Source organism: Xiphias gladius, chromosome 1, assembly GCF_016859285.1.
Source record: "Xiphias gladius isolate SHS-SW01 ecotype Sanya breed wild chromosome 1, ASM1685928v1, whole genome shotgun sequence".
NCBI lineage: Eukaryota > Metazoa > Chordata > Actinopteri > Istiophoriformes > Xiphiidae > Xiphias > Xiphias gladius.
Window position 1 is genome coordinate 26,011,001 of NC_053400.1, and position 17,141 is coordinate 26,028,141.

At 40.2% G+C, this 17,141-nt stretch overlaps 3 protein-coding genes across 5 annotated transcripts in view; 2 read left to right on the forward strand and 1 right to left on the reverse strand.

Moving 5' to 3' along the window:
- zgc:158482 (uncharacterized protein LOC100009650 homolog) overlaps positions 1–7,705 on the forward strand; it is a 30,105-nt gene extending 22,400 nt beyond the window's left edge. The window contains exons 5-12 of one of the 3 annotated variants that reach the window (XR_005708144.1): positions 648–842; positions 1,319–1,409; positions 1,589–1,787; positions 3,767–3,864; positions 4,028–4,158; positions 4,415–4,487; positions 6,571–6,664; positions 7,637–7,705. Coding sequence is in view for 2 of the 3 variants with exons in the window: in XM_040135681.1 (XP_039991615.1) it covers positions 648–842; positions 1,319–1,409; positions 1,589–1,787; positions 3,767–3,864; positions 4,028–4,158; positions 4,415–4,591 (891 nt within the window). In the remaining variant the exon portion in view is untranslated. Of the gene's footprint in view, positions 1–647; positions 843–1,318; positions 1,410–1,588; positions 1,788–3,766; positions 3,865–4,027; positions 4,159–4,414; positions 6,167–6,570; positions 6,698–7,636 lie in introns of those variants that run through there. The other 2 variants (XM_040135768.1, XM_040135681.1) reach the window with 2 other exon arrangements.
- LOC120794437 (very long-chain acyl-CoA synthetase-like) lies at positions 7,182–14,477 on the forward strand. Its single transcript, XM_040135564.1, has 10 exons — positions 7,182–7,928; positions 8,591–8,800; positions 8,912–9,070; positions 9,334–9,458; positions 9,627–9,821; positions 10,065–10,155; positions 10,246–10,444; positions 10,971–11,068; positions 11,456–11,586; positions 11,666–14,477. Exons 1-10 carry the CDS (start codon positions 7,445–7,447, stop codon positions 11,837–11,839), a joined length of 1,866 nt encoding a protein of 621 aa, XP_039991498.1. The 5' UTR covers positions 7,182–7,444; the 3' UTR covers positions 11,840–14,477.
- On the reverse strand, positions 11,977–16,417 carry hdc (histidine decarboxylase). Its single transcript, XM_040135438.1, has 12 exons — positions 16,345–16,417; positions 16,014–16,186; positions 15,816–15,929; positions 15,580–15,702; positions 15,333–15,470; positions 15,107–15,250; positions 14,416–14,482; positions 14,120–14,282; positions 13,882–13,972; positions 13,684–13,782; positions 13,396–13,497; positions 11,977–13,076 (listed from the first exon to the last, which is right to left on the reverse strand). Exons 1-12 carry the CDS (start codon positions 16,370–16,372, stop codon positions 12,291–12,293), a joined length of 2,028 nt encoding a protein of 675 aa, XP_039991372.1. The 5' UTR covers positions 16,373–16,417; the 3' UTR covers positions 11,977–12,290.
- Between the last annotated feature and the right edge of the window lie 724 nt (positions 16,418–17,141).

The window sequence follows — 17,141 nt, forward strand, 5'->3', positions numbered from 1 at the left end:
ATCTGCGGAATTTAGGAGTACTCTAAAAATTTTGTCTACATGTATGGCCATTCAGAGTATCTGATTGCATCACATGAGGTGCAGTCTCAATTTACTGCGTGACCCTGCACCAGCCAGAGGAGGTAGTCTGTCTGTATCTGGTCACCTCTAGGAATAGATACTGGCCTTTACTCAGGAAGACCGTGTCAAGTAACTTGACAACCAAATCTCCCTGTACTATTATACGGCTTTAGGGTCACATTCATTACAGTGATTGGTATTTCTCATAAAGAATTTGTATGCTTTTTAGAGAGATGAGTATTTTTCACACAGAAGTATTTCTGCTTGTGCAATCTGGTTTCTAATGTCAAATTCTTACAGGGATTAGGCATACTTCATCAGGAAGGTGTCTAATCCTAATTAAGGGCCTAATTAGATGGCTGGTGTCTGTTTATTATAAAACACTAGATCATATGAGTGTGATTAAAAGCAGTGCAGTCTCACACTTTACAAAGGCCCTTTCAAAATGCTGATAAATGCTTGATAAGGTTTTTAAAGTTAGGTGATTCCAGTACCTTGACTATTTAGATTTATTAGTTATCAAATCCTTTATATCTGCAATGCTTGCAAAATTCTTGATCTATTTCTTTTTTTTCTTTTTATTTTAGAGAGAAAATGACAAGGACCATAAAGTAAGACTGGCCATTGGTAATGGTATCAGAGCAGACATATGGAGAGAGTTTCTCAGTCGCTTTGGGAACATTCAGGTCTGTGAGTTCTATGCCTCCACTGAGGGAAATGTGGGATTTGTCAACTATGCGGGGAAAATTGGAGCTATTGGACGTGTCAACTTTTTGCATCGGGTAAGAACGAGATCATCCAAAGACAAAAACGTTTGACATATTGATAGATTTACTACCTGTTTATTAGGTTGTGTGTCAAAATGATCTCAACTCAACTTCCCACCTTTTTTTCTGAGCTTTCAGTGGCATCTCATGGTGGACCGTGGAACAGTTGCTGAAGGCAGTCTTCTTCCATTGGCTGGGTCTAGTAGAGGACCATGAAATGTGATTGAAAGCTCTGAAAAAGCCTTTGAGACAACCTTGAGTTGAGATTCATTTTACCACACATATTCCCAAAGTCAAGAATGAATCTCCATACAGTTGTTTATTTATGGCTTAAATAGCAGTTGAACAGAAATGTTTCTTTTCTTTTCTTTTTTTTTTTTTAACACCACTAGAGCATACCAGCAGAATAAACCACTGTAGACAGTGGTTTATTCTGCTGGTATAAAGATTAATTGGGCACATAGTGCATTACTGATGTCTTGCTCCTGCAGAAGCTGTTCCCCTACACCCTTATTAAGTATGACACAGAGCGAGATGAACCAGTTCGAGATGCTAATGGCCTCTGCGTGGAGTCACCCAAAGGTAAAGAAACAACTGTTTTTATGCTTAATCACTGTATCACAGATTTTCAACCTTATCTCTCTGCAATTGATACAGATTTCTATGCTTATTCGATGCACCATGACACTCGATATTACATCTGGATCATGTAGGCAGGGTTGAGAGATAATGTTAATAACGTCAGTGGCTTTTTGTTTAAGGCGAGACAGGACTGCTGGTGTCGAAGATCACAGACATTGCTCCTTTTGTCGGCTATACCCAGAATGAAGAACAAACAGAGAGGAAAAGACTTCGTGATGTTCTCAAGAAAGGAGATCTTTACTTCAACAGTGGAGACCTAATGAGGATCGATCAGGACAACTTCATTTACTTTCAGGATCGTGTAGGTGACACATTCAGGTACAAAGCTCCTTTGCACCATGATTTCATTTTGAAGCTTTTTGAAAAATAAAATAATCTTTTATAGGTGTTTTTTTTTTTTTTTAAGTGAAATATCAGTCATATTATACAACTTTGAATTAAAGACTTGAACAAACAGAGGATGAAACATCACACGGTCACTGGCTTTTTACTGTTAAAGGTGAAAAGCACAAAGTAGTCAGTTAAACAATGGATCGCAAGATAGATCTGTGTACAGTCCTGATGAAATTATTGGCACCCATGAATTTTAAGTACAGAATTTAGAATATCTTCAGAAATAAATGCAAATTCACCAATGGTGTATAATTTAAAATATTTTAATGAAATGTCCAAGGCTACTGAACAGAAGAAAAGAAAAAAAAACAAAAGAAAAAACTTGCCTAATAGTGAAATAATACAATCACAAAACTTACCCCGGACGCAATTATTGGCACCCTTCACTAATATTTGGTTGCACAACCTTTGGCAACAATGACAGCCCCTGAACGTTGCTTATAGCCATCTAGAAGCTTCTTGCGCCTTTCTGCTGGAAGATTCTGCCGCTCTTCCATTGCTGTGCATTTAAGCTCTTTTAAGTTTGCAGAGTCCTTTTTGCAATGGCAGATTTCAGCTCTCTCCAAAGGTTTTCAATGGGATTTAGGTCAGGACTCATTGCTGGCCAGTTTAAAACAGTCCATCTTTTCCTTTTTAACCATTGCTGCTGGAAGTGTGCTCTGGGTCGTTGACCTGCTGAAAGACGTAAGACCTTCACCTCAAACCTAGTTTTCTGACACTGGGTAACACATTAGCTCTGAAACATCTTGGTGATCCTCTGATTTCATCATTCCTTTGATACATTCAATGCCTCCAGTACCAGAGGCAGCAAAGCAGCCCCACAAGATGATAGAACCTCAACCATGTTTTACTGTATGTAAGGTGGTCTTTTCCTTATGGGCTTTATTTCATCACCTATAAACAAACTGATGCACAATTGATTCTATCAGTAGTGGTGTCCTCTTCGGCCTTGGCCCATGGCGCCCTACTTGGTTTCGTGTGTGGCGTATGGTACAGGCTGAAACCACCGCTCCAGATTGCTGCAGGTCAGCCTGAAGCTCTTTAGATGTCCTGCGTGGTGATTTGCCCACAATCAACATCCACCTTCACGGACTTCCCTCACTGAGTTTTGTCTTAGCATCACACCTTGGGAGTGTTTTAACAGTTTTATGACTGTGAAACTTCTTGATAAGATTACAAACTGTTGAAACAGGGATTTCAAGATCTTTGGCGATCGCCTTGTAGCCTTTGGAATTATGTTTTTTGATAATAGCATTTCTGATGCTCTCAGACAGTTATAGTGTCTTCGCCATTGTGAAAAAGAAAGTGGAAACAATCAGCCTCTTTTAGGAACTAATTTAAATTCATCACAATGGTCCCAATAATTGTGTCGAGCACAAATTTTTTCGACTGTATTTTTTTTATTTCACTATATGAAAGCTATATAAGAAACTATAAGAAACTTTGGACATTTTATTAAATATTCTGACAATACACTTTTTTTTAATTTTCCATTCATTTCTGAGGATACAATCCCTGATTGTTATACAGCACTCTTTCTACTAAAACTATCAAAACTGGAGAATTTTACTAGACAACTTAATAGGAATGTTTTTTTTCAAGCCCTCAGCACCATTGGTTATACATAGTACACATTTAATACATTCCTATTGACCACTGAATGCAATTTTTCAGCAGTAAAAGCTAAACTTTCCCCCACGTTATGCAACAGGCTCCTTTTTGGAAAAGCTTTGAAGTTGTGGGCAAACTTATATTCGTTGCTTAGACATGAGCTTGTAGTTTGCAAAGAGAAAATAATGTATGTTTTTTGTTTGTTTGTTTGTTTTTCCCCCACACGCACTGACCTGTAAATTGTGCTTTTGCCTGAGGTTTAAAAAAAAGTTTTCAATTGTTTGAGCCCACAGGTGGAAAGGTGAGAATGTGGCCACAACCGAGGTGTCTGACATCCTGACGATCAGTGATTGTCTCAAAGAAGCCAACGTTTACGGAGTCCAAGTGCCAGGTGGTGGTCATTTCCTCTGTACATTTTACCCCAAAGTGTTTTTTAATAAGAATATCGGGATTTCCAAATGGCAGATCATTGAAGAGAGACATTGATTTGGTAATGACTCAGTTAATGACGACAAGTGCTTTGTCTGTTCCTGTTTTTTTTTTTGGCAATCTAGGGCATGAGGGGCGGATAGGAATGGCAGCTGTTACTGTGAAGGAAGGCGCCGAGTTTGATGGAAGTAAACTATATAACCATGTGGTCAGCTACCTGCCCTCATATGCCCGACCTCGCTTTATAAGGATACAGGTACTTTAATTTCAAACACACGTTACTGGATTTCACGTTTTGAAGGAGCATTTAAATTTTAACCAAAATTTAATATATGAAAAACAAACATTGTTCTTTTCTCAAAAAATGTGAATAACAAAGATTCTGATAAGTTTTTATGCCACCTTGTCAGAATTGTACAATGCATTTTTTTAAACTGTTTTTGTACCATGTGATCAAAAGCAGATGATGATATTTTGATACTGTACCTGAGTGAGTATTTTATTCCCTCTAGAATATCGTGGAGGTAACTGGGACCTTCAAGCAGATGAAGATGAAGTTAGTGGAAGAGAGTTTTGATCCAGAACGTATCCGGGACCCTCTTTATATCCTCGATGATAATGAGAAGCGCTACATACCGCTTACAGCTCAGATCTACTGCTCCATCGTATCAGGAAGCATCAAACTATGAGAGTTCACCAAATGTGCAGGCTTTTCAGACCGGCTGCAATGATACGTTTAATAATTGAACTTACAGCTCAGGGACTGAAAAAAATCTCAAAATATCATTTATGCGTGGTAAACTAATATGTATGCATAAACACCTTTTATCAAAAGCAGTACATGGGAATGAGTACGTTTAGGATTCATGTCAGGGGCTAGAGTCAGCCTGCAAGAGGAGGAGGGAGTTGGATAATATAAATGATATATTTACTGACAAGTGTTATTATAAATAGTATGTTTACTACTATTTACAGTCCTCATACTGCTTTCGTGTATGAGGATTGCTGCTTTTACAGTATTCAGTCTAATAATGGTGCTGAGAAGTGTTGCTGCTGGTGGCACTGTTGCAGCAAAGACACAATATGGATAAAAAGATACTGTAGTTTAATGAGATGCTTCTAACAGTCTTCATGGAGAAAAAAAACCGTAAGACAGTGGCTACTAGACTTTATCTCACAGGTAGTATCTGATATAATACTTTGTTTTTTAGGAAAGACATAAGTAGCAAAAAATATATGTAGAACAGAGCCTAACACAAATTGTATTTTTATGTGCAAATATCTATAAACATAAATTACTTTCCTAAACATTGAAGTGATTCCTATTGTAAAACCAGAACTAGTTGTCACGTGTATGTCTGCTTTCATTTTGCTCATCATAGCTACAACAATACGGAGACAAATTTCAGGTGTAACGGACGTGGGAAACCACACGGTAGAGACAAATCCACACGCTACCAGAGTCTCTCCTCAGTGTAGCAGGGATATAAATTGCCAGAATCAATACAGCGACAAAGACGTTGAACAAATTAACGGGGACACCTGAAGATTACACCCATTTGTGATTGGAGAACATCTTCATGGGCATCAATTAGCTGCGATAACAGCCACCCCTCCTCTCGGAAGGTTTTCCACAGTATTTTGGGATCTGGCTGCAAGGATTTGCTCCCATGCCGAGGCACTAAGATTCCTTTTTAGGTGGAACTAAGGACACCAAACTATAAAAAACAGCACCAGAACAAAAGTACGCAGAAGTGTATGGACAAGGGGGGGTCTTCATCCATTTTTCCATGCATGCTTTTGTGTTAATTATCTACTGACCTGCCATTTGAAGCCTATGAAAACATCAACATCAGAATATCTCAGGGGACTGTACTGTTGTTGCGTAACTCTAGCGTAATACACACTGTGTCTCAACCATCCCGCTGGAGGGGAGGGAGGTTTTATTCTTTACCAATCAGTTTGCTGCTAAAAGATTCACAGGGAGTTCATCTTTGATTTGATAACTCTAAGGTCATCTAACTTGTTTTCACTTTCACTGCTCTGCCACAAAGTAATAATTTTAGGCAGTAAGTATAGTTTTCTCAGTTCTCACACTAATTTAGGTTTAAATTACGTCTCAGCGACAATGAATGATTTTTGGAGCCTTTGCTGAGGTTCACAATAGGGTTGTTAACAAAAGCCCTATGCTTTCTAAAGTCATTTTACTTTGTAAGGTCATTTTGATTTATTACACAAGGGCATTTTTCCAGCCTCGCTATAAATGAGTTTATGAGTTTCAAAAACATTTTTAATGTTAAATATTTTTTTTTTTTTTTTTTTTTTTTAGTTCTGCAGTGCATTCAGAAAGTATTAAGACTCTTTTCACATTTTGTTATGTTGCAGCCTCATACTAAAATCATTTAAATTCATTTTTGCCCTCATCAATCTACACTCAATAGCCCATAATGACAAAGCAACAGCAGAGTTTTAGAAACTTTGGCAAATTTCTTAAAAAGGAAAAACTGAAATATCACATTGACATAAGTATTCAGACCCTTTACTCAGTACTTAGTTAAACACACAAGTGCAGCTTTGAAATTTAACTAAATGTCCCTCTTCTGTTGTTTGGACAGAACAATGAGCTTAACTCATGAGCGGTAATGATTCTTTGACTGATTCTCAACAGTGTGAAAAACATGTTTCACTGCCCAGATTTTGTTTCCCATCTAGTCACTCATTCAAGGTCCAAGAGAGGATGCGCAGTGTCAACATAAAAAAAAGTAGGTGATCATTTTCAAACTTGGAAGTAGTTGGATTTTTTTTTTTTTTTTTTTTTGGTGACACTTGATAACACAGCCCATGACTTACAGTGTAATGTTCTTGTACAAATAAAGTACTAATACAGTTACGTATTGTTTCCAACTTGTACTTAAATGTGGGTACAGTGGAAGAAAATTAGATTATGGGGAACGAGGGAGTAACAATTTAGAAGAAAAAGAGAAATGAATAATACCATAGGTAGATGTGTCAAAACTGGGCACCTATCGGGTACAGCACTTGGAAACAAAACTGAAGTTCGAGGAAAATGGTTTTAACAACCTGGCTGTTGCCGTGTAATCAAAGAGTAACAAGGGGAGAACCGCCAACACATCCTATTACAGCCTGCATGCCTGGTATGACTGAAAGAAAAAAAAGAATTACTAGGTTCCTTATTGAAGGGTTAACCATGTTTGACCCATCAGTCAGCTCAGGGAGTCAAGAAATGTCTTCCAAGTAGAAGACATAAATGTGACACGGTTTCTTGACTCCTTGGAGTTTGTAATTTGTTCCTACACCCCGCAGTGCTGGTTTTTACGGAGATACTTAAAGGTACGACATTGGTCCTTCCCAAAATGTATGGACTGGTTTCCCTCCACTGACTCGTTGGCTCTTTCGCTACGCCTCCAGGAGAGGATGCAGATGTCAAAGTACAAGAGCCATAAACTGACTAGGTGTCTGTCCCGTGAGAGGGTTTAACCTTTCAGGACTCTCGTAGTGGCAGGACCGACTCATTTCTCCCGATGATGATTGCATATCTTCTCTATACGGTGTTCGCGGGCCTGGCGGCTTTGCCATTCCTGCTTTACGCGAGAAACCCTTATTTATTGAAAGATTTGAGTTATGTCGCGACTGCGTTAAAAATTGCTGGCCACATGAACAAATTCACGAGGCGGAAGCCGTTTTACAGCATTCTGGACTGTTTCCTGGACAAGGTGGCGAGGCAGCCGCATAAAAGCTTCATCGTGTTCGAGGAGGGCTCCTACACCTACAGCCAAGCCGACAGGGAGAGCAGCCGGGTGGCCAGGGCCCTGTCGACGTCTGCTCCTCTGGACCAGGGGGACACGGTGGCCCTCCTCCTGGGCAACGAGCCCCAGTTCGTGTGGCTCTGGCTGGCGCTGGCCAAGCTGGGGTGCACGGCCGCTCTGCTGAACTACAACATCAGGTCCAAATCTCTGCTGCACTGTTTCTCCTGCTGCGACGCCAGGGTCCTGGTCGCTGGCGCCGGTAAGCCGGAGGGGCTGAGAGAGTCTGTCGTTCTCCGTGTGATTAGACAGTGAAGTTCTGGCTTTTTCGGCATTACTTATTCGCCCAGCGTTGCATTATGAATACAGGGAGACAGTGGTATGGAATGAATGTGTCCTCCTCTTTAATAAATGGCCAATTATGTTAAATTTGTATCCTCCTGTGAATTCGTTCTGTGCATGGTGTTCAAGGTTCAGGGTGAATGATACCGATATCTGGGAGTTTAAAAAAAAAAATTCTGATAACTTTATAATTGTATAATTAGTTTCTGTCAACATGAACACACAATCTTGATACTGACCGTTGCCTTATGCGGTTGAAAAATCAACTTGTCCGTTCTCTGTGGTGGACAAACTATATAATGGAGGCACTGTTTCTAAATGACCCCAAAACTAGGTTGACATCTCTGTTCTGCGATTTCTTGTTACTTACCGGCCAACATAGAAACCCATACCATTATATAGCTGCAGTAAACTGATATCAGTCAATGTATTAGCCTTGGCAGACAAATCGGTCAAGCTCTAGTTGGAAGTATATTGAGAGCTACTGAGAACCAGAGTCCAGTTTTTTGTTTTCCTGTTTTCTTGTCACTGCTTTGACCTCTGTGAAGCCCTCGCTAGCTCTGCTTTGTCTGCCTCTCTCAGAGTTCCGGGGTGCTGTAGAGGAGGTGTTGCCCACCTTGCACGAGCAGGGCGTCCGTGTGTTTGTCCTCGGCGAGGACTGCGATGTGGAGGGCATCGAAAGCCTCTCTGATAAAATTCAGCGGGCCTCAGACCAGCCTCTGTCGCCTCAGCTGAGGGCCAACATTAACATCAAGAGTCCTGCGGTGTACATCTATACCTCAGGGACCACAGGTGATCTGACAGGCTTATCTGACCTTCGCTTCACATCTGCGGGCCTTGAGCAACAGAAGCAGGACAATAAAACTATACTACGTCTGTTTTTGTGGCAATGTTACCTTTTAGGGCTTCCCAAGGCAGCTGTAATTAACCAGGAGAGGCTATGGAGGGCATCCTTTCTTCAGTCTATTGCTGGCGTACGCTCAGACGATATCATCTACATATACCTGCCTCTCTACCACAGTGCAGGCTTTCTGATGGGACTTTGCGGAGCCATAGAAAAAGGTAATGCTTGAGTATTTCCCATAAAACACTAAGTACTTTACAGTATACTGTACAAAAGCAACATAAAACTACAAAACATGGCTTCCAGGCTGCATTCTGGTGATGTCACTGAGTTTATCAAAGGTTAACCTAACAGGCATATGACCTCAAATAACCGGCAGTTTGAGTCTGACTTTCCCTGTTTGTATTTCAAAATCCTAAAGTTCATAAGTTTACAGAGCTCTCGGTGTGAGGTGCTTAAATCTGTGCTTCTTCATTTCTAGGTATCACTGTTGTTTTAAGACGTAAATTCTCTGCCTCTCACTTCTGGAATGACTGTAGAAAGTACAATGTGACCATTATTCAGTACATAGGAGAAATTATGCGCTACCTCTGCAACACACCAAAGGTAAACCTCAGTATAATGTCACATAACTGTTAAATATATTTTCAAAATGAGAAATTTCATGTGCAACTAACACCTGCAGTCAGACTCCCTGTTTGTGCTTTAAACAAAAAGGTGGACATCATGTGATATTTATTATCCTAGTCTCACCTCTCCTTCACTCTCATCTAGCGAGACAATGACAGAGACCATAAAGTCCGCTTGGCTTTGGGGAACGGGATAAGGCTCGACACCTGGGCAGACTTCCTGCAGCGATTTGGGGACATTCGTGTTGTTGAATGCTACGGAGCGACAGAAGGAAATATTGGCTTTGTCAATTACATTGGGAAAATTGGAGCTATTGGCAAAGAAAATTTTCTTCACAAAGTAAGAGGGAAAAATGTTTATTTTTAGGTATGGCAGCAGTTAGCACAGTCAGATGAACAAGCAGGGTTGGATGATCTGCTTTTTGCAATTTGTCAACAGTCAGAATTTAGATGATACAGGATCTCATCTCATCATTACAGTGTAAAGGGTATGCTTACAGAATTATGAGATTTAATGTTCAAAACAAGTTTCAGTATTCATTTCGACATTCAGTATGTTTTATTGCCTTGAACTGTTTTTCAGATGGCATGTCCGTATGCCCTGATAAGGTACGACACAGAGAAAGAGGAGCCAGTCAAAGACTCAAGAGGATTTTGTATTGAAGTCCCCAGAGGTGAGCCAATCTCCTCGAAAAATATGGCTCTCTCTTGAACCCCCTACCCCTCAGTAATACATATCCTTTGCTTGATGCTTTTATCCGCAGGAGAGACCGGCTTGTTGGTGGCAAAGATCGGAGAAGGAGCACCTTTCAGCGGCTATGCCAAGAACAGGCAGCAGACAGAGAAGAAGAAGCTGAGAGATGTATTTGTGAAGGGAGACCTCTACTATAACAGTGGCGACCTTCTAAAGATCGACAGTGAAGGATTTATCTTCTTTCAAGACCGCATTGGAGACACTTTCAGGTCTGTGGGTGAAATAAACTGATTAAATTTGACAAGCTGAGCAAATGATGAAGACGAGGGACCCATTCCTCGTTGTCAATGTCAAGGGCAGAGCAATACCTGAACCTGATAAATGGCTGACTTTTGTAGCATCCCTGCAGGTTTTTATCAACTCAGGCTGCATTTGATTTGACCCAATTTCATCACTGACAACTGAATTTAAGATGCAGGACAAAACATTACGTTTGGCTATATTCAAAACCATTAAAGGCCTTAAAGTTAGGTAACGTAATTTCAGATTTCAGGAACTGCACACTCCCTGGTTATTCTGCTATGCTTGATTTCAATGTTTGATTCCTTGAAGTTGAAATAAAAAAAAAAAAAACAAGAATCTTCATTTGAATATAATTTCAGTATTTTCTGCCAATGAAAAGGGTTTTCCCTGATTATGCTTGTATCTAAATCATAACAAACTGTTCCCAGTTCTAAATGAAAACATTGCAGCTACGTTGTGCACGCCCTGTGTTCGCATTGTCATCTCATACAGGTGGAAAGGAGAAAATGTGGCAACCACTGAGGTGGCCGGTCATCTGCTCATGGTGGACTGCGTTGAGGAGGCTAATGTCTATGGTGTGAAGGTGCCAGGTAATAATTACATTACTAGCAATGATTTAAGAAGAAGATTATTAGAAACATTTTATTTCCCTGAAAACTTGCATCTCCAAAATATGAAATTATAGTAAAAGCCTTTCTTCTGACAACTATGTCTGTTTGAGTCTCTTTGGGATTTTTAAAGGTTTAATAAGACCTATTGACCTATATAACCTTTCACATCCCCATTCATTATTAATAATTGTAATCATGAACTATGTAATCCCGCAAATTTGAAACAATAATAATTTGAAAACAGTAAAAGCATGTATTTGAAATAGGTGCTCATTTACTTTGCCACAGTATGAAACACATTTAAAGAGCTGTTCATGCTCATGTCCTGAAATAAGTCCTCTGTTTACTTTGACCTTGACTGATCAGGACATGAGGGTAGAATTGGAATGGCAGCACTAAAGCTGAAGGAAAACATGGACTTTGACAGCAAAGCTACATATCAGCATGTCAAAAACTACCTCCCCAGCTACGCAAGACCACGCTTCATTCGCATACAGGTAAACAAAGTCCTGCGGGATTTATAACATATATAAAATCATTATGACCATAATGGAACCATTTATTTTCCTCTGGCAGAATGCACTTGCAGTGACTGGGACGTTTAAGCAAATCAAGATGAAGCTGGCAGAGGAGGGCTTTAACCCTGCTGTCATCAGGGACTGTCTGTTCTACCTGGATGACAATAAAGGCTACGTACCCATGACTCAGGAGATATTCGACTCCATTGCAGAGGGAAGAATCAGGCTCTGAATGAGTTCAGTGTTCATTATTAGATTGTCAACCTCGAATAGTACATTTGATTTCTAGGTTTCAGCTGATACAGGATACCAAATAATGCTTTAAAGGCCTGTACATTGAGCATTTATGTGCAGCGCATTTCATGATCTACTTTATCATCTGATAAGAATATTGCCTACTGAAATATTGCAAGGGATATAAAGTTGCTTGAAATACTTTCTATTAAAAAGATTTTAAAAACATGGTTGTAAATGAGCAAAGCAATTCCAAATCACTTACATACCTTAATTAGATAGTGATCTTCAATTTGCCAAGAGGTGACTGTGGTGGCTCAGCACCCACACAGCCAATGCAGCAGTAAATTGCTTAATTATCCGTAGCTGAATTATTGTTTGTTTGTGTGTGCGTGTGTGTGTGTGCGTGAGTGCGTGCGTGCGTGCGCTACTGCACACTGCTTTCAGGATCATTGCAGGAGCTTAGGTGCAGTGGCCGTTTCCAGTTGAGTAGGGGAGGGAGCCGCGTTGGCTATAGGAGAAGAAGACATACAGTTCATTCTTCTGCAGGTGGAGGACAAGTGTTTTTGAGGTGCCTGTGAAACCTTCAGGGGGCAGCACAGCTGGTGCCGCCCACACTGCAACCACTGGTTGCAGAAACTCGGCACACTGTTGAACTTTGTCAGCTTCTTCAGGACCTGTTTACCCAGAAGACCTGAAGGCATCTCTGTAATCTTACACGTAGCACTGGATCCTGTTGTTGATGGTGTGGGGAGGGCACCTGAAGCAGCTTTAACACTAGGCCTTGTGTCAAAGTCGTAGCCAGACAGCGGCCCGATGTAAGTGTAAGGCAGAGGCTCACTGTTGCAGCTAAGAGAGCGCATTGGTCTCCTAGATCGATTCCAAGCCTTGTCAATCCACAGCTCCACTTGCTCTTTGTCCAGCCTGGATGCAGCATCCTTTTTCTCATCAGACCTGGCGTCGGAGTCTGGGTCCTGGTTTTCTTCTGCTCCTATCACCTCATCTTCCCCTGACTTGTGTTGATCTGCAGCATTCAGACCCTGCGTCTCCGCCAGAAGAGTGGAAGCCATTTTGCAGATGATGCCCCAGTCCTTAAGGATGTCATCTGCAGTAGTGAACTGTGAGGTCACTGTGAATCGGATGATGCGTTTGGTGTGAATGTCCGCAGGGATGAGGTACATGGTGCCGGACCGGGTCAGTCTCCTCAACAGCTCCTGGGTCAAAGCATTTCCTCCCTAGATTAAGAAAGTGACATAAAATATTCATAAACATTGTGAGGCCAAAAAACTCAAAGCTTCCAAACAAAACTAAAACATTTTCGGTTTTCAAGGTTTCAGGTCTTTTTAGTGATCACTCACATATTGTTGTGCCCTTTGCCTGCGCTTGATAAAACTCCTTAACCTTATTCAAGTAACTCACCTTTGAACGAGGTGTGACTGGAAAGCTTGTTCACAGCAATACTGATTAGCCAGTGAAAGACATGTTGCTTAACAAAGATGCAAGCCTAGTTTAACACAAACATTTTTCTTCATAGTTTACTGCTGTGCTACATACTTTCAGACAGAAGACAACCAGGCCAAGGTGCCTCAAAGCAGGAACCTCAAAATTTGGGTCACTCCTTATGTGAGACTCTAAGAGCTTTGCCATCTCAATCCCCTGAAAACAACAGAAAATAATACACATTAAAATTCTGAAACTTTAAAATAAATAAAATCCTGTGGGTTGCCACATTTAAAGAATTCCCTACTGTAAGTAAACTTTGTGCTAATTCCCTAATTTGATCATACTGGACTTTTTTTTTCCCTAAAATAATTTGCATGAAGAGAACTGAATTCCACTTACGTGTCTGATATGAGCCTGGAGGTTTTTCAGTCCAAAGCAGCGCATGACAAACCAGAGTTTGAGAGAACGGAAACGTCGGCTGAGGGGAATTTGCCAATGCTGGACAACAGAAAATGCACCGTTATTACTGTTACTGGATTAAATTATTCACTATAATAGTTAAATATATAATTTGGTGAAGATGTGATATTATCATACCATAAAATCAGTGGCTGCCTGTGAGTTGTCATGTCTGAGATAAACGGGATCAACACTGAAGGTCTGTTGGAGCTTATATTTATCCCTAACCCTGAGAAAACAAAGTTAAACCATATTACCAAACAACAAGTCTCCTTCATATTAACTTTGGATTTATTGGTTTTTAATTTCAGACCTATATTCGTAGATAATATTTATTTCTATAGAGGGGGGAAAAGGCTTCGGTGTTCTTACTCACCAGAAAGCTGTGCAGTCAAAATGGACCATCATCCACTTGGAAGGGTTAAAGACAAAAGAGTGAGCAAATTCAATGCCCTCCAGTGACCAGCGGAGCTCAGGACAGAAATAGGCTGAGCCAGCATACGCAGCATCAACATGTAGCCACAGTCCCTCTTCTGTACCTGTGTGTAAAAAAAAAAAAAAACCTTACTTAAAAGTACTGTACTTATAATGCATGTCAGTGGAATCACACAATGTTTGACTTTACAGACGGTGTAAAGGCAGACATCACTGAATGTAAGTGTGAAGACATACACACTGGTCCCAGTTCAGATAACTTGTCAAAGGCACACACTCCTGTAGTTCCCAAAGTTGCACACAGCTGAAAAAGAGAGAAACAAAATCACATGATTTTCATGATTTAAAAAAAAAAAAAAAAAAAAACACATGCCAACCTTTTGTTGTGTACATAACTGATTTTTAACTAATTTTTACCACTGGCCGTTTACCATAGTGTACTTTTTTTTAGCTGTTCCTGTTTCATTTCAATACACTGATGAAAGGTGAACGTTTAGCTCTTTGCAGTGGTGGAAGAAGTCTTCAGGTATCAGTATTACTCAGTATTATCAACAAGTATCAAAAGTAAAAGTAGTGGTTCTGCGGTATAAATGTCCCCTGTGACTGATACATTATCATATATTAAATTATTAGATTGTTAATACTGATTAACAATTAATTAATTAATTCATGTGTAAACAGCGTTAATTCAATTTTAGTCCTGTCAGTTTCAGGACTCTGCGTGATCTGCCATGTGTGATGTTTGGGAAATCACTCTAAAAATCTTGTAGTACAATAGTGTACGCTTTCAAAACTAGTCGGCGGTGTTGTACTGTACATATTGCACAGTATGTGATGTCAAAAAGACCGGTATGATTCTTAAATTCTCCACATAGACACCCCCTTAGCCTCATGAAACTCGCCCGTCCTTCAGTGTAAAAATACATACCATGAAAGGGACCAGTCCTTTCCCCCTGTCTTCTTGTATGGCTTGTTTTAAAGTGTCTCCTCTCAGCGACAACTGCTCATCAGTGGACAGAAACCTGATCTTTACCAGAGAGATCAGACCTGCCTTCTCCACCGAGGAATGAGCCTATAAAAGCAGTCGTTACATCAGATTAGTTTATTTCATCGGATTGATTCGAAGTTACTGTACAAGAAGTGATAACACTGACCTGATCTGAAGCGTAGGCCACCAGTCTTGAATTTAGGACTGAGTCGTCCACGTCCTGCTCGAGCTCGGCCCGCAACTGCAAAATTTTATCTTTCCTGGCTGCCAGCAGAGCGACCAGTGTACTCTCACTGACTGTGCTCTAACAGGAGAGTCAAGTAGAAGAGGAAGATAATAAGCTCCCAGTTATCACAGAGACTATCTTATGAAGGTTTGGGGGTTTAAAATAAACAGATCGAGGTATCATGAACCTGCAGTATGCCTCCACCTCTGCTGTCAGGATGGTGATGCAGGAAAAAGGAGGGAAGCCCCAGTGCTTTACACAACCAGTCCATCACATTCATTTCCAACTCTGTGCATGCTGGGCTAGAGGCCTGTACAAAACCAACGTGGACAATATCATTTATCAGGACTTCACTGTTTTGATGTTTTTGCTGTTCTTTAGGTAGTGCAGTGGAGAAAAAAAAAATGTCAGTTGTCCCCTTACCCAGGTAAATCCAACACAGTTGATGGCATCGGCCAGCATGTCCCCAAGCATAGAGGGCCATGAAGTCAGACTGGGGTAGTAGGCATGCATATGAGGGCTCTGCCAGTGAACCACCTGGGGAAAAAGACGAGAAAATACTTGCTTCCGTGCCATAGTTTGAACTGGCTGATATGATGATAGGTGACAATGGGGACCTACTCCGGGCATGATCACTTTCTCGATGTCACTGAAGACACTTTCCCAGTCCTCCGGCTCTGTAGGCGCAGTGTCAGGAAGAAGCTCCCTCATGTAACCTGGTTTCACGTCTGGAATCACCCTCCTCTCCCGGATGGAGCCGAGGTACTGTGTGATGTAGTCCACCAGCTCCTTACCTGATGATGAACAGACACATTATAGTTGGAATATCATTCCAGCTGTTACAATATTATTCATGTTAATTTTACTTGTTGTTTACTTATTGTATTGTATTGTAACACAATATTAACACAGACAAACTGAGTCGATATAGTAAAATGGAACTCATGATTACCTCTGCGATTGTATTCCTCTGTCTGCATTTTTTTTTCTTAAAGATGAGAGCTCTGAGTTAATTTGCTGTGTGTAACTGGTGGCTGCAATGATGCTTTGTGTATTCAGTAGCAGAGATCACGGACATATATAGACCCTGTTGTGAAGAACCCGCCCTAAATTGTTGACGCATTTGAACCACCAAAGAAATGCCTTCCCCATGTCCTTTCCATCTTTGGATTGTTGGTCAAATCACCCACTGACTCAACGTTTGTCTTAAATACTTAACCTCATTTGGTGGTCCACAGTGCAATATTCTTTGTGTACACATACAATATACATCAGTTCCTCTACACCAGAAACAAATAGTTAAGATATCTCAAAAATGTCAATATGTAATTATTTTATATCATATATCAGATTTAAAAATTACAGATAATTGCTTCCTTTGTATCTGAAATGTATTTTCAATATGATATGTCAACATGAATTTAAAAGAATGTTTGGAGTATTTTTATGAAATATATCATATTTACAAATTATTCCAGCAACTTTTCTTTTATTTAAAAAATGATTTGATATTTTTACCATATAAAGTTGAATATAAGATAAATAGCTGATGTACAGTCATATTCTGTAATGTATTAAACCATAATGATAATCTTTGTTGTTAAAAGGCCTACTGATGCATCGATGCGCATGTAGCATTTTACTGTTGAAAGGTCTGAAAAATGAACCCAGATTTGTGTAGCAGAATATTTTTTTATTCGATTTCCTTTTATATTTTATCTTGCGACCCTTTGGAAGGGCCCAACCCCT

Coding starts and splice junctions, on each gene's coding strand:
- LOC120794437 (XM_040135564.1), top strand. CDS start 7,445: ATGATGATTGCATATCTTCTCTATACGGTGTTCGCGGGCCTGGCGGCT. Junction 10,156..10,245: donor TTGTATTGAAGTCCCCAGAG/GTGAGCCAATCT, acceptor TTTTATCCGCAG/GAGAGACCGGCTTGTTGGTG. Junction 11,587..11,665: donor CACGCTTCATTCGCATACAG/GTAAACAAAGTC, acceptor TTCCTCTGGCAG/AATGCACTTGCAGTGACTGG.
- hdc (XM_040135438.1), bottom strand. CDS start 16,372: ATGCAGACAGAGGAATACAATCGCAGAG. Junction 15,930..16,013: donor AGAAAGTGATCATGCCCGGA/GTAGGTCCCCAT, acceptor CTTTTTCCCCAG/GTGGTTCACTGGCAGAGCCC. Junction 15,251..15,332: donor TGGCCTACGCTTCAGATCAG/GTCAGTGTTATC, acceptor CTGCTTTTATAG/GCTCATTCCTCGGTGGAGAA.